Here is a 19,838-nt window from a genome sequence, read left to right on the forward strand (position 1 = left end):
TTTTTTCAGTTCCCAAAGCATAAAAAAAATAGGGTCCTATTTGTAGAAGTGGTAAAGGTTTCAACTGCTGTCTCAGAGATACACTATCTGAGTCCATCAAGCATGATGCAGTTCTGTGTGTCGAGTATCAAGCTTTCAAGAAATCAGCTCTGGTTGACTTTCCTGTGCTGAGGCACTAAAACATGTACTCTGGCTTATCAGTTGTTAGTTGTACAAAAGCATTGTACATTGTTTGAAACACGCTGCTCTCAAGTCAGGCTAATTGAACAATAAACGCAGTAACCCACCTGTGTACATAACGGTATAAGCTGCAAGGAATTTTCAGTACACAATTAATTTCAGAGCAGGCCTCTCATTTGATGCTGTTTTTCTGTCTTTCTCCTCTTCTGAGAAGCTTGGGGGAAGACTTGTGACAGCTGTTATTTTCATAGTTTTCCTAGAAAATGTCTGTGAAATGATCTTGATGTGTTGACAGTGCTATCCCACTGTTCCCCAGGCCCTCTCCTGAGCAATATATTAGTAAAGTAATCTGAGAACTCACAGGATCCATCTTATTGCCCATCACAGACAGACGCCAAACATTAACAAAATAAACAGCAGGAAAATGAGATTGAAGTAAATCTGATGTAACCACTTATTTCACATGTTTGGTTCTTTGATGTTCACATTGCAGAGGGCTGGGGTTTGATATCCTCTTGCCGATGTGGGTCATTAATGCTGAAACAATCTATTTCCAGAAAAAATCTGTCAAATATTTATCTGAGACAGATGTCAAACAGTTCTCTTACTGCTTTATTTTATTCATTTTTGTTACAAAAGGGCAATAGTAATGCTGTAGCAGCCTGTGTGAATCATTTCAGACTGGAAGGATGATTACAGACAAAAACACAGACACAGGGTACACAAGGACACATGCAGGCACAGGACAGGGAACATGAGTTGCTGCTGAGACTCAGTTAGTACAAGTACACAGTAAAACCTGTGAGGGCATATCAAAATTAAATTAAACAAAGCCAAACAGCTCCCCACAAAAACTCTTCCACAGCTCATGAGAGGCTGAACTCTTCTTGAAATACAGATGGCCAACTGAGACTTTCGATGTAAACACCACCCCAAATCCAGAGACCACCTACTACCTCAGGATACAAATGTGCAAACATCTCTGAAATAACCAAACAGGTGCAAACACAAAACATTGGACTTCCTCCCAATGAAATGACTTTGTGGCTACATTTGCACCTCTGCTGGCTTTGTGCCTGTATGAAAATAGAATCCCTGGTCTATTGAGTCTAACCTTCCTGTCTGCCATCATCACAGGTGTACTGTCTGACATTTGGATGTTTTGTCCTCCAACCACCTAACATATCAAACTGGCTCTGGCACTATATTTGGGAGGAAGAGTCTAAAGAGGGTCTTTGTTTGTCCTGTCCAAAGTAAAGTCTTTAATACAGTTCCATTCTACTTGCAAGTACAATATAGTCACTCTGGTTGCACTGACGTTGTCACTGACCCCTCTCAGCTTCTGAGTAGGTTCTCTCTACTTTGAGAATGCTGACAAAAGAGAAGACACTGCCCTCTATCTCTGCTTACCAAAGCCACCTGCCTCCTGGCTGCGGTAAATAAAACAGCCTAACCTTGATGAACAGAGAATAGGACATTATCGAGCATGTTAGAATCACTTCAAGGAATCATACTTGAAATAGGAATAAAAAAATATGACGAATGACAACACTGTTTTACAGTGTACTTAATGAAGTGAACTTAATGATTGCGCCCATAAATTTAAATATGTCGTAGTTTTACCCCGATTATTGAATATGCATGTTGGTGGAATTTTGAGTGCAATAAATGGAATCACAACCACTGCCAAACCAAACAAATGTCGAAACTCCAGTTCCTTGTTTTCAATTAAGCACGAAATGAAAGAGCTCTGCGGTGTGAGCCCAGGTTTGTCGTATATGGAGCAATTACCCTGAACATGGATGAAATCAATCAAAAGAAGTTTCAATCCAATCATTGTGTTTGAAGAAGCTTGTTCTTATGAATTAAACATTCATTGTATTTCCACACCTGGAGTATGTGTGCATATTTGTTTATTACTGCTGGTAACTCCTCATATCTCTTCTAAATCCTAGAGGGGAGTTTTATAGATAAAATGCTTTTACCCTACTACTTAAAGTAGGACCAAATACATGTATCCATCCCCGGTTGAATTGTGGGTCAGTTAGGACTGATTTCCCACTCTGAAATCTGTGATAAATGCAGCACCTGCACTTTAACTATTCCCATGACTAAGAGCATAATGTACCCCATCCAAAGGCCCAAGTATACCTCATTATCCTCAGTCCTGTGGGTCTATTGAAGCAGATCTAGAACCATCTTCTGTCTGATGTATCATCTCTGCACCTACAGCTCTTTTCTTTCTTTCGTCCCACCATTAATGTTTAGACTCCAAGTTCTTAAACTCATCATAGTATGACTGAAATGCATAAACAGAAGAGTCACTGAGTCATTTCATTACAGGAATTAGAGAGTTGACACATGGAACACATTGTCATATTAATACCTTTTACATATTGTTTTTCTTGGCATTTTTTTTAAGCATTTTAAGCCTTGGGTGGATTTTTGAAAGAAGTGACATGTTTTTGAAGCTAACCCTCTTTGTTTTGTCCAGAAGAGCAGCACGTGATCTGATATGTTTGACAAATTTGGAAATAGAGCTCAACAGTTGCCCCGCTGCCATGGGCGACAAGATTTCAACATCTATCAAGTAATTTTGTGCAGTCTGTCTCCTCCTATTGGTCAATCATTTTTACCATGAAAAAAGGGGGGGGGGGGGAGCTGCTTTCTGCCGTCCTCCACCTGAGTGAAAGAGAGGCTGCTGTCAGATTGATTTACTGAGATGGAAAGAATAAAACAGGTGAAATAGAGGGTGGGATAAAAAAGTCAAACAATGACCCATCAACATTACTGAATAACCCACAGCAGTAGATCAAAGACTGATGCTGCTAAACAGAAGAGAAGCACCAGGAAAAACAGAGGGCACACAGGACACCACGCTTTGGAGTATGAATGCAACAAACAGCCACCTTATTTTTCTACCTTGATATACACTCTAGGACAATGGAGGCCTAAAGGTTGGAGAAGCAGCTTGTGACCAGAAAGTTACCACTTTGATCCCTGCGCTACCAGCATAAATCTGGGTAGAGGTAGGGCAAGAGTGATACTTGCCACACCCAAATTACCACCACTGAAAACCCCTTAAACAAGATAACAAACAGATGAAGAGGAGAAGGCTGGAATTGACTCAAGTTCAAAGCAAGGATTTAAAAATAAACTCTAGTTTCTAGACTTTTATCTGGGCAAATGTTTGGATCTAAATAGAGCACAGTAGCAATATGTCATGCAATTCAAAAGCTATATTATTTGCATTTTGTTTCGTGCAGGAGAGACTAGGAGGATGCCTTGGAGAATATCATCTTTCCATCTCTAACACAAACAACTAAACTCCAGGAAGCAGATTCGCTCTAGCCCAATAATACAGAAAAAACAGAAATAAGGGAACAAAAGTTATCAAAAGTCCCGTGGGCCTCAGATTCACTTAGCAGCATTTTCACACTCTCACACTAACAGACTCCCAGTATGCAACAAGAGCGACAGATAGCAAAAGAGAGAGAGAGAGAGTGCTGTGTGTATGTAGGTTTATCAGTATACTGAACAGTTTTGGCTCATGTGTGTCCTTGATGTGGGTTGATGTATAATGGTGTGATCTCCTCTGTATATTTTTCAGGTGGCTGTGACAGGGGCACCCCCGGGGCAGGACCCATGAGGAGTCATAGAAGATGCTCACAGCCTGGGCGCTTCTGCTCTTCTTAGCCATGTGGGTGAGAAGCACCTCTGGTGGCCCGCTCTCCTTCAGAATAGGTAAAATGCAAGAGTAAATCACAATCATGCTCAAAACTTCTGCCTATACATGTTGACCCTGGAAATCTTTTTTATTGGGTTAGAGACATTTCAATTCACACTTGCATGAAATTCATTTGGATAAAAGGATTTTCTCATTCATATTAACTGAATGAATACATTTCAATTTCTAATTATCAAGTTTGAGTTTAAATGAAATTACTGTTAAAATGTCAGCTCAAATTCAAAGAACAGTCTGGCTTCACATAGGCTTTCATGGGAAAATTGGCTGGAGAAATTCAATCAAAGTGTTGAGAAATACCGGTCACATTTAGATATCAACAGGTTAAAGAAAGTCACACTACCAACCAGTTCAGAAATACTCTTGACCAAGCCTAGACAAAAAATGATCCTTATTTGTTCTATGCAGTGTTGCAGAGAGGAATTGGTGAACTATCTGTGTGTGTAGAGTTTTATCACTTTAGGCAATGCTACAATGGAAATTCATAACACCCAGTCAGTCTGGGGATTTCAAACAAAATTTATTGTAACTCAGAATGGCTGGATATAGAAGTTTCATAATATATTGTGCATACATTTTACTGCATATTCATACATATACAGTGATGCAGCTTTGACTGAAAATGAAACCATAATTAGCCAAAAACATTTGGTTATCTTACAGACAAATTATTCAAAATTATTCAAAATATTCAAATTATGTACAAGTTTTGATTAGAGGACTGTGTGGTTCGGATATGATAAATCAGCTGATAAGTATAGTTTCATGTAAGTCACTTTTTTCTTTAATTAGCTGTAAGGTTTTCATGTTTCACTCTCATTTAATTAATGTTTCCTATTCTTTTTTGTACCATACAGTAACACAGAAGTGGGAGCACAATTATGACAGCACTTTTTTTCTTGAAAGTGTAATTGATATTAATATTTTTTTACCAGTAGCGCAATCTCAGTTTTACTTTTCTGTTCATTGCCAATCTGTTGAATATGTAACCATAACCATGATCTTAGACCCTAATTCTGCCCCTTAATCTTAGCTTTAATACAAATGTTCAAAAATCAGTATATTGAAATTCAGTTAAGCACCATCACTAGGCCATTGTAAAGACAGAATGATCAGTATAATATGGGGCTAAATTAATGGCTTTGTTGTGCGCAGCTAAAGCATTTTATACATTGGCACAGACACAAAGACGAAACCACTGTGATATTCTACTTCTGGAAATAGTGGCAGATCGGTGGACCAAGGTTGAGACTGACTAGACTCTGCATCTGAGAGAGCATGGTTCAAAAGTCCCATAACCTGGCAGAGTCTGCTGGTAACCAATGGGAGTTGTTCTTTCTCGTTAATATTCTCCTACAGTCAGCAGGTCCCTGACTCGCTGTCACGAGCTCCCCTTCTACAAAAAGTTTGACTGACTGTCTCTTCATTTATGCATAGACCCCTTGTCTCAGGTGGGAAAACTTTGTGTATGTATGTGTGTGTGTGTGTGTGTGTGTCTGTATATAGAGGTAAGGATAGAGATTGATAATGAGATTGATTTTCCCATTGTGGTCTCTCAGTTGCTTGCTTTAAATTTATATCACGGTTGTCAACTTTCAGAAAGAGCTGAGAGTGAGATTTGTTATCAGGGGAAAAGGGTGGAAGCTAATAACACAAAAGCTGTATACAAATCCCCATGTGATTATTGTAACCATTAAGCAAACCCAAACAGTGTGTTAAAATGTGAATATTTCTTGAGACAGCGCAGAAGTGTAGTTCTAATTGTACAAAATGAAGGCTACAACAATTAAAAATAAATTGTTTGCCTTTGTTTGCCTAGTCTCTTCTGCTGTGAGGGATTTAGTTCTCAATGTGACAAGAACCACAATGCACATTTTCTGGAAAAATAAGTTCCAGTAATGATGAAAAAAAATTGTTTACTTTAACTGAGAACAAGTCCCAGTTTTACAAGCTCATAAATGCATATTGGAACTTTAATGCAGCATCCGTCTGATCTTTCCCGTCTCTTTTCTCCTTCTGTGTCAGAGAAGCAAGTCTTTTTATCCTCCCAGTGTTTTAAACCTAGACAAAACTCAGAGTTAGTTGAAACTGTCATCTTTGAACAAAATCAACATTTTCTTATTTTTGAACAAGACGTGTTTTTGTTTCCTCTCCTGTCTGCTCCCTGTCTCACAGTTCTGCTACTGCACAGCTATGGTTTGCAGAATTTATTTGGTGGTTTGGCTTATGATGCCCCAAAAAATCTTCTGTACTTAGAAAAAAACACAGTTCTGAATTTACTGTAACAACAATCATGACCAAAAACAAATTATTTTTTCTTTGAGAATATTGTTGGATAAATGACTAACAGCCCCATGTCTCTGTTTTCTGTCTGATCTCTTTAGCACCCGCCACCTAATTATACAAAACCACCTCTGCAGTGATGCTGGTTTATATTTATCTCAGTCATGTCGCATCATTGATGGATAATTAGGTGCTTGGTGTGTTTTCTTCTAATGTCATCCGTGCACAGAACTAGTCTCATTGCCAGTGTACTTTCAAGTAAGTGTTTATGTGAGCTCTGTTTGTGTGTGTGTGTGTGTGTGGCAGTACAAGGCATGGATATGCACAAGCACAGACACAGACACACATTTCAAAGCACAATAATGGACACAAACAAACACATACCCCCAAACACCACCACAAACTCTCTGCCATTTGCACTCCAGGAGATGGTATTTAACATGGCTGTCCCTTGAGTCCTGCCTGGCTGGCATAATGTCACTGTCTGGCCTTCTCTGAATGTATCAGGGCCAAAAACAACCTCCCACCCCTGCCACATTCCCCGCCAGGACCAGCCAGAAGCCAGCAGCAAGCTCAGTGCAGGTGAACTGAGAAACTTCTCTTTCTCTCTGCTGTGTTGTTTGCAAATCCATGGAATTAAATGGACTTAAGTTTGAAAATTAGTTCAGCCAGATGGTGGCATCTATTTTAGGTCTGCATGCCATGATTGGGAATATAGGCACAAATAAAATGTGACTTTAATGGCATGACATTTTGTGTTGCAACAGTGGGACAATATGTAAGTTGCAACGTTGTTAATGAAAGATTAATTACAGACATCAGGAAGTATGAATACATTTTGCATACAATTTGCTTCAATTTTGCTTCTCATAACCACACAGACAAGTGAAGCTTAAATTAAACAAGAATAGCATAAATCAGTTGATGAGATCAAAGAAAAAAACAATAAAAATGTTGAATACAGTCCACTATGTAAAATCAATTCACAAGATGCTACAATGGAAGAACATGTTGTTCAGCAGACCTCTTCAGACATGGGACCCCAGTATCTAAATAAAACATTTAAACATAAGAGACACTGCTTAATATTACATGAAAATCCCTGTTTGCCACCATATGGTGCAGGTTGATGTTGTGGGTGGTATTCCTTCATTAGTTAAGTGAATGAGTATCTCACTGACAAGCTGCCGCTTATGCTTACTTGGAGAAATACTCTTCCAGACGCACATAATCACTGCTATAAGTTGATGTCTGTTTTTGTTAATTGAGGGAGTGAAAGTCTTGGAAAAGCATATGATCTTTAATTAGAGCTAAATTCATCAACACTGCCAACTTTGTCTTAGACTGCAGAGCCCTCACCTTCCACTCCACAAACGCCACACACATACACACACACACACACAGTCCACCTCGGTCTAGTTCAGCATCAGGATATAAAATCCAATTACCTGCTATTTGCAAATCAAAGGCAGTAGAAGGCTTCATAGGAGATGCATTGCTTTTCTGTCTCATAGCCCCTATTGAAATGAACTTAGTAAGAAATATTTTAGGAACAAATCAAAATGATGCAAAGTGATCTCTATAAGAATGTCGTCACTGCTGTTACATTTCAGCGCCTCCTTAGCATGATCAACAAGAAATTCCAGTTAAGTGACTCTCAATAAACTGTTTTTGACAGGCAGGCAGAAGACGTGTCCAGACGGGCTCTTACATCAGGTTCTCCCTTCTCTCTGAAGCCCTCAAAATGTTTCCTAGCTATGGGCTTCACCACAGGGAAGGCCTCCCAGTATGAGACCAACACCAAATTTAGTTGTTGGCACCCACTGGGTGTTGGCTCACTAAAGCGCTGTGGAATTCCCTCAACAGATATCCTTTAGCTCACTTTAACTGTCTGTGTGATACTGCAAGTGAGCGTGCCTTGGATTTAACTTTTAGAGCATGTGTGGTCCCTCTTTTAACCAGAGAGTAAGGATTAATATTGATTGTTATGGAAATCTGTTGTAAGCTGCACACAATATCAACAGCACCAGCATTTTTGTTGTTCATAATGAATTTGGGGAGGCAAAATCTTCTGTGGTCTTGTTTTGTGTTGCATTACAATGCCCTTGAACTCACAAATAAAGTGTGCTTTAAATGTTGTTTCATGTTGCTTCCAATTGTGTGATCGAGAAGAAACTGTTGTCTAGGTTGTCCGTAGCAGCCTTTGGTTAAAAAAACACAAATAATATAAATCATTTCATGAGCTTTTATAGAGTTACAGTACATGTTCAGAGGCCTTTAAAGTTGCAAAATATGTATATATAGATCAATCAGAGTCTGTTTTAACTGTGTACATGTTATTCTGATAATCAATCGATAAATGTAGTTTGTTTCATTGATTATCATTGAATCTAATTTCAAAACATGTATTCATTGTCAATATACAACTGTTTACTTGGAATGAGTTACATGAAGGGTGACGGGGGATTAGTTTGAATAATAACTTTTCTTATTATTAGGTCTTTAGGTCAACAGGATAGGATGAAACACATGCATTATTTTCCCTGGCAACTTCCTCCAGCTCTCTTAGTGATCCCCAAGTGCTCACAGGCCAGCTGGGGGATGTAATCCCTCCAGCATGTCCTGGATCTGCCCCATGGTCTCCTCCCGGTTTTATACCTCCGGAGGAAGAGGCCCAGCGGCATCCTTAGCAGATACCTAAAAATCATCAACTTGCTCCTCTCAGTGTGAAGAAGCAATAGTTTCATGCTACAGTCATCCCAAATTGCTTAACTTCACACTGGCTTTTGTATCTATGATCTCTTTCTTGCTGTCATTTCCCAAAACCTATGACCATAGATGCAGTGTAGTAGAGCCAGAAAGGGCTAGTCTCTCACATGTCTGCTCAATCAAGTTCAAGCACATTTCAGTAAAGAAAAACTAACCACTCAGTTTCTTGTACTGACTGCTTGGGTTGTTAAATCTGCTGAGATACAAGGATACAGTAATGTGTATATATAATGTGTATTGTAATGTATAATTATTATTATTATAAATATTTTTTGCTTTTGTGTGACATGTTTACATTACCTGCATATAGTACAAATTCCCTCTACAATCTTGGCATTGAATGGCATTAAATGTCCCACAGCTTTAAGTATAAATCAAAATATTTGCAGATAATACAAAAATTCCCCTAATTTTGAGTGAGGTGTTTATAGTCATCATTATCCATCAATACAATACACAAGAGATAAAAAAAAAAAAAAAAAAGCCCAACAGCTGTCAAAAACACAGAGGCTGGTGCGATGGCTTCTTTACTGGCTTTTAGAGCGAGTACAGGATAAGATAGTCTTGGTTTAACATTTTTAATTATTTTTTGTGAAGTTTTCATTGCAATACAGTACATTTAGTGTCACTTTTCTTCACTTTCACTGGTGCACATTGTATATCATTTCATCAGTTAGTACAAAAGGGTAAAGTGCATTGATTTCTTTCATAGTAGTGTCTCACAAGGATACTGTTAAACACTGTTTATGGTAATAGTATATTCTTTGGAACAAGTAGGGTTCAGCTCTAGTTCAGTTATTTTTTTTTTTTTAATTCAGCAGATAAGTCAAAACATGATTATCTATAAAGTTGTTCTAGTTCTGACAACACAATATTATCATAGTGCATTTGAGAAAACTGCTGGATTTTTTATAACAGCATGTCAAATTGTGTCAGATGCTGAGACTTCTGACAATTAACAGCGTGTTAATTAACTATGAATTTAATGAAGTCTGCATAAGTTCAGGCGGGACATGTCATCAGCTGACAATCGGCTGATTTATGTAAATAATCTCCAGTTAAAATAGACACCTCATTAAGTCGATACATAACGTTATTCGTACTCAAAATAGAACTTCACACTTGTATGATAACTAAATACTGGGGCTTGCACACTGTATGAAACCTGCTGCTGTGCTCACAAACACACACAGCGCACAAGATCCAGCCTGAGGCTTGTTAAACACAAAATTTTCAGATTTCTTTACCATACTCACAAAAACAGGTACAGAGCACCCTGAGTACTGAGGGAACAGCAACCAGACTAGCTCCGCAGGAAGAAGTCAGTCGAAATCTTTCTTTGCCTCTTTTCCACACTCAGTGGGAGAACATGATAAAGGATTCTCGGTGGGCTAAATTCAATTGGCTCCACTTTCTCAGGAGCAGAGTCTGTGCCGGCACCATCTTTACACAGTCTCCCAAGACCGGCATCGCTGGAGCTGTTAGTCAGGGTGGCACACAGTTTGTTTTTAGAAACTCGCAGAGCATGATGTAGTGATCTTCACTGCAGGGGGCCTTTGTTTAGTTAATATAGTAGAACTGCATACACTAGTCCTCTGTCTTTAAGTTGTAGCCACAGGGGAGTCCTGATGAATATGAATTTGTGTGCACTACCTAGAACCACAAATAATTGTAGCAGTACATCACACACAAAATCATATTGGTCTTCTTGCTTGTGTGATTTGTGATTTCGTGCTATTTCACTTAGTCTTGGCACTCAGTCAAAGAAGTTTTCACAAATCCAACACTGTTGCAGAAGTTCCCACAATGCATTGCACGTGTACTGTGCTTTCCTTTCACCTTCTGTGTAGTTCATCCCAAATCAGCTCCCTGGAGTTTAAGTCTGGAAACTGTGCTGCTTTCCCATCAAATGAAGCCACACTCTAGTTCTGTTCTTCTAATGTTTCAGTCATTATCTTGTTGTAGGATGAAGCCCTGACCAACCAGTCTGTTTTTCTTTGTTACCTGTCTTTTTCTCAACATTCTGGTAACAAGATACTTTACTACTTCCTTAGGTTTCCATAACTTTTTTTTTTTTCCTTGGGCAGTTTAACACTTAGCTTTGTACCATTTAAGGTTATTCACTGGATTTGATTGACTGGCTATGATTTCAATAAGACTGAAAAAACAGGGGCATTGTAAAACTATTGACCGGTGGCGCATGTACATACACATGTGTGTGTATGTGTGCTCAGGATATGTAGGGTGGATCAGAAAAGGGAAGCCCTTAGGTAGAGTATAATAGCATAATTAGCCCTGCTGAGCTAATACCTACAAGTCAGGACTGCCATACTGTCAGTTCCCTGGGCTTAGCCCCATTTACACTCACAGTGACTTATTTGGGTTGGCTGCAGGAACCACCATTTCTGAATCATTGTGCCCTTGCCTCCAGTCAGATTCATTCTCCCCTCGTACTCTCTGACTTCAGTTGGCACCTATGAACTCATTTAACTCTCTGTTACTGGAAAGGCAGAGGAGACAGCATGCTGGGAGGGAAGGCGAGTAAATAACTGTGAGGGAAGTGTCCTGCTTTGCTTTGAAATATCCTTTGAATTATAGCCTTAGTTCTTCTGTAATGAAACTTTTACATGTTCCTCATGAATGGAGGCTAAAGCAAAGACTGATATCCAGCTGAGGAGCTACGAGAGCAGACTTCATGATTAATCTCCCTACTTTTAATTACTCAACCATGTGCTGTGTGAGTCATTAGGTTAATGGCAATCAGACATGTGTACTCACAGACCTGAAGCTACAGGGCACCCCTGAGCTACACCCCTTTTAGGTGACCACCTGTTACAAAAGCCAACTGCCCAGCTCTCTCTGTTTCACTCACATGCCAGCAAAGGTAATGAGGACATATCAAAAAGAAAAGGGAGTTTAATTACAGAGCAGTGTGTGTGCCTGGAGGCAACCATGTTCTTTGTTACGAGATATATTTCCTCAAAAGGCAGACAGCTAATTTGAAAATGTGTGTTTGGGATTTTTGGGGAGAAAATAATGTGATTTGCATACACGGGGAGACAAATCTCAGCCTCGGGCGTCGACTGAAAGGGGTTGAGTTTATGATTAATCTCTGAGGTTTTAATTACCAGGGCAGGTGCTGGGACCAATCGTTTAGTTAATAGCAAGAATGGCAGAGAGGAGTGATGTTATGCAATTATGCACACTACTTTGCTCCTGAGCTTACCACATAAATTATTCAGTATATCTGATCAAGTCACAGTGCACAGGCATGTGGAGTGTGTGTACATAGTTGAAATCACACACCACAACACACACAGAAAACACACTCGCTCGAATTAATGTATCCTCACTGGGATTGATAAAGACAAATTCAAATGAATGTTTACTCATTTGCCTATGCACATGTGCGCATATTTTACATGCACTCATAGAAAATGCTATGCCACAATCCTCACACAAATATGAAAACGTTGGTTCTTAAATTATCAACAACTAATTACAAGCTGCGGGGTGATGTTTGTGGATGTGTAATGGAGCTTGCCACATGCTGAGATGGAAGGCATGAGCATAGTTCATATAAAATAGTGTGAGATCACGAACAGTATTGCTGTATGCTTTACAGTCCTGTGCTGAGATAGAGTGGAGGTCATAACCAGGACATTGTACAGCAGCATCATGGAATGAGGTAAACGCTTGCGTGGGGAAGTCACATTATTCTCATTAGCCTATAGCCTATAGATCATCCATTTAATATTACAGATGGCTGAACATGAATTTTTCGAACACTGAATGGTTGAAGTAGTGTGATCTGGGATGTGCGCTGTGCGTTCAGTATCAGTTAAACAAGCACAGTAGACTTTGATGAGGGGACGTGCATAATTAAATGCAGTCATGTACAATAGCACTACAACAAATACTACTTGTGAAAGTTAGGATGTGGGAAAGATTGTGTCATTGTGTGGTGTTGTTTCTCCCCATCTACGTGGTCTAAAGTCTTTGTTTCAATATTTTTGTCAGATTACAGCAGTTGTGAGGCAAAACGATGATGATAGCCAATAAGCTACAAGCAACGCAACATATTTTCTACAGACAAAATTAAACAAAAGAAGACAAGGCAAAAACAGCAACAAAAAACTCCCTTAGAGGTACCCACTGAAAAAAGAGCATTTTGTATGATCACCTTCCAAATGAAAGAGATACCAAGTTTCAAACGTCCTTCGGTGTATCTCTTTTCTTTTTTCAAATGTAGTGTATTACCCACTGCTTTACTGTAGGAACTCCAGCTTGTTTCCACAGTCCAAATTAATCCATAAGGGATGAACTATTTTTGGAACTGATTACATTGTTTCATAATCTCAGAAACCCCCACAACTGTACAGGTTTGTTCTGGTGTCAGTGCTTATTAAGTATGTTTGATACTACACCAAAATATCTCACCAGAAACATTGTCATTTGTGTCATTGAGTCTTCGCTTGGTTCAACTTGAACCAAAAAGCTGTGTGGTACTCGCTTCCACTGGATCTATCTGGGACAAAAACCTAATGCCGGTCTATAACACCAACACTGGCCCAGCATCTGTAACCCTCTGGATTATGGTAAAGTCTCTCTAAAGAGAGCTCTGTATTAGCCTACCTCTAATAATCATTTTCAGGTTGTATTTTGTCTTTTACAGATATCCACTTATCAATGTTTTTTAAGCCTTAAAGGATAAGTTCACATTTTTTCAAGATTGCCTTGAAACAATTTTGCATGCCTATATGTAAAATGAAACCGTTTTTGCTGATGCCTTCCTTTTGTCCTCCACCATTTTACATTGGAAGTGCATTAGAAAGAGATTTTTTAACAGCCAGTATGAACAGGTGCAGTGATTACAGCAAGTAAAACCACTTTCAGTGTTCAGATGAGGACCTGGATGTTTTAAGAAAAGCTTGAAGAAACTCATCCTTTCAAATGTCAACAAAATGGCAATTGACACAATTTATCTAATTTAAAGAAAGCACAGCTCCTCTTTCATCATCTGTCACATTTTACCTCAGAATCTCAGGTCAGAACATTTGATCTGTTCCTGTTTTTCCAGAAGAAAAACACTGATATGACATTTTATCTCACCGTGAGATAGATATGATCACTTTGCATTCCTTTCATCCCACTTTCATCCATCTCCTTTTTCACATGCCTGGATCACTTACAAGTGGTCCTGAATGCCACTGCTAGACCATGTCCTTTTTGTTCTGGCTCCTTATAAAAAAATCACAATCCAGTTGAAGATCCTTGTGATTACTGTTTGAGGCCTGCATGATTAGGTACCTGCCGATGTCAGTGAGCTATAGTTCTGTTTCTGCTGCATGCTGAGTTTGTAATCTAAAATAATTACCATTTAATACTTGCCCTGCATTTTCTACAGGAAGAAGCAGCAAGGTTTTTCCACTCTTCATTTTTATTCACCCCACATTTGCACCTTACAACACTGCATCTCCCAGACAAGGACATCAATTTCCTCTTAGGAGTAGCTGTTTTTGTGCACCGGCTCTTGACTCTCCTCATCCATTACAGTCTGCATTGTGGAGAGAGCCCTGCTTTTAAAAGGAATTAGAGGAGATGATTTGATTAGTTATGATTGATGCCAACCAAACACTTATTGTAATTCATTCCCCCTGTTCTAAACCATTTTACACCTGCAGCACGTGTGTACCACTGCTGTACTAAAGCCTTTCATTTAAACAAATCACTACATATGTGTTACCACGGCCAACCGTGCAGGCTTCATGAACTTGTGCCAGTGCTTGCACTTCTGCCTTGATACATGAAAATGTAGCTGTAAATGCTGAAAATGCTCTGCTTGTCCTCCTGTGGGGAGCTATTATCTCTTGGCAGCTACCAGGGGAAAACAGCTTTTGTTGACTGGGTTTTGATTAGGGCAGAACAACACAACATCAGTCCCAGGTACACACACATGCAGAGACTGGCTCATGCATATACAGTATGTAAGCGTTCACAGGGACAGGTACCTTCTCTCCCTCTCTCTCTCTCTCTCTCTCTCTCTGGATATTTTTCAACTATGCTGCCATTAAACTTTAACTTTCCTGATGCCCTCTCACTTAGCTGCTTGTCACTTTGCTGCAGTGACAAGGTCTTTATGCTCAGATGGCTAAAGCAGCTGTCACAATATGTTCTGTACGTACACCTCATGGCCACAACATTGCTCACGAAAAAGCAGAACCTCCTCCCTGTATTATTAATTATTGCCTGCCTTTCAAGAAGGCTACAATGGAACAGTGGTTTCATTTTCACATCTTGTCATTACCATAAAAATCATCCTTCCTACAATAAAATTAAAGACTTGCGGTGACTGAGGTTTTGAGGCCACAGCACCTAAGTTGTTGCTCCAGTGCTCTGCCTGCACCTCTAAGGTTTGCCCATTCTGTGGAATCATTTTAAAAGCAGCTAAAGACAACATTTGAGTATAAAATAGTGATCACATTGATCTTATGCTGTGCTCGTATTTCCAATTTAGAAACAAACAAAAGAAAGAAAAAAAAGTTCCACCAGTGACAACCAGAGAGCACCTTTTACTAGTATTGAATTTTTTTTCATAGAGAGATGACAGACACCTTGTTTGTATGTTGTCTTATATTTAGACCGTTTCTTAGCGTGTGGAGATTGTTGGTGTTGTGCAACTACAAAAGCAGCCAGATTTGAACCTTAAACCATTTTAAAATGTTTTTCCCTGGCCACACACAATATGTTTTTTCCTTTGCATCTGTGTCATGACACCAATAAAATGGAAATAATGATTGTACTCTACTTAATAGTGCTTGGAGGGTAGGATAGCAGGCTGATTATGTGTGATTTTGATGATCGTTTTGGGTGGATGAAAGCATCAGAAACTGGTCAAATTGGTCATAATTCAGAACAAAAAATCTTCGATGCCCCATCATGCTTTGCAGTTGTCAAGTTTTGAAGGTTCATTGAGTGGTAGGTCCAGACATAACTGCGAGCAACTAACCAACCACTCACACGTAGGCACGACCGTATCTCATTGTCCTCCTTCCAGCAACGTTGCTGTGAGTGTAAAGAAGATCACAAATAGCTGCCATTACACAAAACTGTCCCTTTCCAATTCATTCCAGATAAGAACTGTCACTCACACACACACATGTGTGCACACACACACACACACACACACACACACACACCCTGTTGCAGCACATGTACACACTGTCCTTGCTGTACAAGAGAGAAGCAAGTCTTTTACAAGCTGAGAAGCATGTATGGCTCTATAGCTGAGATTGATGGCAGCTATGCTGCAGCTAATGGGTGTGGGCTCGGATCATCACAGTTTGTTTGTATAGGATTTGGTTGATTATGGCAGAAAAATAGCAGTACTGGCTGATGTTGGCCAGGAAGTTTCCGATCATAGCAGTTGTTTTATCTCTCCTGTTATCTTTGTCTCACTTTAGTCTCTGAGGACTGTGAGGAATGTGAGTCAGTGCAGAGGGAAATTGGTATTCTTTCTCTGTAACGTGTAAATCCCTTTCCCCCATTGTTTTATATATATGTCTTTCTCAGTTTTTCCCATCTTTTTCTCCCAGTTTGGATTAGTCAGTTCCTCTTGCACTGTGGTGCTTGTCACTGTTGACCTGCAGAGGGTAAAGACAGTCAACTGTCACCTCCAATACATGTGGAGTCCCAGCTGGTGTTTTTCACCTGACAGCTAGGAGCTTCATAAAGGTTCACTGTATCCCCTTGGGTTCAAGCCTCCTCCACACTACCACTCGGACCAAGTAGTAGAAATCCAAGATAGCGCAACAACAGGGACATAATCCCTCTCAGGGTCTTGTGAAGGTGGGAGAGTGTTGTAATCCCTGGGCCACCTAGGTGTCCTGGGTAATATAAAACCATTTTTGGGCCAATGTCCAATATTTGCTGGCAGTGTTGCCACAAATTGAAAACTGAAATGTGTTATTTAAATACAATGATTTGAAAAGTGTTAATCCTTGACATTATATTCTATTCCGCATTAGATAAACAGACAAAACACACAATTGATTTTTTTTTCTTGACAAGATAACATAACAGTATAAAAAAGGTTGTTCAGCAAGTGCACTTCTACAACCTTGACAATACTGGTATTTCCAAAACAGCTTTTTGATTCAACAGCCTTAACAAGCTATGGCTTACTATTTAATAAATACAGGATGCATTCAATTATTGATGTGCCAAGGCCATTTTTTAAAATGTTTTACAGTAGCTTCAGGCTACTTTGAGGCTGCAGAAATGGATGTTGGCCCAACAAAATGACAACGCAAAATAGAAAAACAGTCTCTTGGGTAATCTTGTTTACTGGATTAGAAATATTGAAAAGGAAGCATAAATAACCACTCAAAATTCTTCACAGAAGTCGGCCTGTCACTCTCTTTGGTGGTTTACTGTATTTGCTTAAAATAAATTTTTTGGTTGCTAGCTCGATGTCAGAAGAAAAAGGGAGCAGGAAAACACAACTGACATGGATAATATGAGGTGGATGAGTATTGGCATCATTTAGAATTGCTATTAAGGGACACTAAATTAGTATTTTTAAAACACTACTTACTTTCCAAAACAATATTTAGGTGTACATAGATATACACCTTACAATGTATCAGTCCTAGTAGCAGCCTCCCATGTAACCAGGTGGTGAATTTGCACACTGATTTGGTGCCTGTGCCCCAGTGTCAAACGCCTTTCTTATCTCATCCATCCATTTTATACCTGCATGAGCAAATTATCCACACACACTCACACACATGCACATATGGAGACCCCTCTCGCATGGCTGATATACACACTCATCCCTTGATACCCCATTCTGCCAGTCCCACTGCATTATGCCACATCTTTGATCACGACTCACAGTGAAGAGTTTGGCGAGTCCTCAGAGCCCCCCTCCACAGCTGTCGCCAGGCCCATTGCCATTACAATCAGTTGGCACAGCCATCGGCAGCTGCCACTCGTGCCTTGAGCACCGCCTCTGGCTACACAGATGTGTGTATGTTTGCTCGTGCAGCTACCTGTGACTGTGTGTTAACACGGATGTGTGCACTCACCTGCACATATGCCCTCATCCATCTTCTTATCCGTGTTTACGTCTGTGGCATTGCCTGCTGTTTTATTTGAAATTCATTGCCATGTTTTAATGGTTAATTTACCAGGCCCTTCTCCATGAGGCATTGGGTGGCTGCTTGCCTAATGGCTAACTAACCCTGGGAGGGACTTGTAGTTGGACTGTTCTCAGCTCTAGGTAGGCTAGATACCAGATATGTGTCTGGTTGCGAGAACACAGGCAGCAGAGCTCACCACTAATGATGTGGCCACAGAAAGCGTGTGGTGTATTTCACATTGTGATTCCACTCATGCAGGTCAGGCTGATCAATGAGATCAAGGGACAGAATTTCAGTCATGAGGGATGGTGGTGGTGAGATATGACAAACGAACTGTGGTTGCTGTGAGGCAATAGAACATCTTTTCAAAAAAATATGCTTTGCAGCCATGTTGTTGTTTGAATGCCCCTCATTTAATTAGGCCTCTGTGAACGTTACCTACTCACAACATTCAAATCTTGCTGAGTCGATGTGGTGTTAATCTTGTGCGTTAACAAGAGAAAAAGTCCGAGGAAAAACAGACTAACAAAGCGAAAATGACTGAATATGAATGAAAGAAATCCCATTTTAAAAAACACATTGAAGTTTAAATAAGTATTGAAGGTTAGAGGAGAGAAAAGATAGTGATATTGACAGTAAAAAGGGAACAAATTAAAAAGGAGTGGAGGTTGGTTTATGTAAAAGGACTCTTAACAATAAAATATAGCAAGAGAAGTGAATGTAAATGAGGCCAGAGATGATTTGATAGCACTTGATAATATTCTCTTATTACCTGAGAGACAAGCACAATAGAAAAAAAAAAACAGTAAGACTAAAAAAAAAAGACAGGCGGATAGATTACAATGAAAACAGTGAAAAATGATTTTGGCCAGTATTCAAGCTGTGTGATTGCGTTTTCAGTTACAATATTTAAATCAGCTTGATATTTTTGGCTGATGCACCGGAGTGCTGTCATGGGACCTTTATTCTCTTCAAAACTTTAAAAAATGGTTCAGTGAGCCAATTTACAGAAGTTTATTTACATCTGATGATTTGGACTCGGAGCAGTAGCTTTATGCTCCATGAAAGCACACTTTGCAACCACTGAATACGCAGTGGCATATTAATTAAAAAACCTCTCAGGTCAATGTTACCATGGCAATAAATCATAGTAAATGAAATGAAATGAAATTGAAGTTGAAGAAAGAAATTTATGTTGATGTATAAAAACATTAATTCTAATATTTTGGCTGTTTTCACAATAAACCATATGGGACCAAATCATTGATTAAATATGGTTTAAAAGTACATTTAAAAAATATAAATATAAATATAAACTGACTTGATGAAAATAACTTGATCTATTCATCACACACCCAATGAGGAGAAAGGTCCATGGGTAGAAGAGGAAGGAAGGAGCTCGCACTGTAAACAGAGGATCATCTTGGTTAACAAGGTACAGATAGTGGAGAAATGACAAATTTAATGGCAGGACCTAATGGGCACTGTTGATAAGATAAGCACTGGCACAATTAAGCACAGAAACATGCTGGACTGGGACTCTAGGGCAATGTGGCAGTCTATTAACTGTGTACAGACAGGTAGGCTATTTTCACTGTGCAGCCAACTGTGTTATTAACTCGCACTGCACTGAATCAATTGACAGGTCTCCAGGTGTCAGTGTGTATGTCATCGTGTGTTTGCGTGGCTTTTCTCCTTTCCTTTTCTGCAGTCTCCAT

At 39.5% G+C, this 19,838-nt stretch overlaps 1 protein-coding gene across 2 annotated transcripts in view; it reads left to right on the forward strand.

Moving 5' to 3' along the window:
* The window catches only part of grik4 (glutamate receptor, ionotropic, kainate 4), a 274,319-nt gene that overhangs the window by 127,609 nt on the left and 126,872 nt on the right, over positions 1-19,838 (forward strand). For both annotated transcript variants that reach the window (XM_071497060.1, XM_071497061.1), the window contains one exon: positions 3,791-3,924. In XM_071497060.1, the coding sequence (XP_071353161.1) occupies positions 3,843-3,924 (82 nt within the window). In that variant the 5' untranslated portion in view covers positions 3,791-3,842. The remainder of the gene's footprint in view (positions 1-3,790; positions 3,925-19,838) is intronic.

This window comes from Trachinotus anak, unplaced genomic scaffold (genome assembly GCF_046630095.1).
Source record: "Trachinotus anak isolate AG129_WGS33_773 ecotype Australia unplaced genomic scaffold, CSIRO_AGI_Tana_v1 ptg000014l, whole genome shotgun sequence".
NCBI lineage: Eukaryota > Metazoa > Chordata > Actinopteri > Carangiformes > Carangidae > Trachinotus > Trachinotus anak.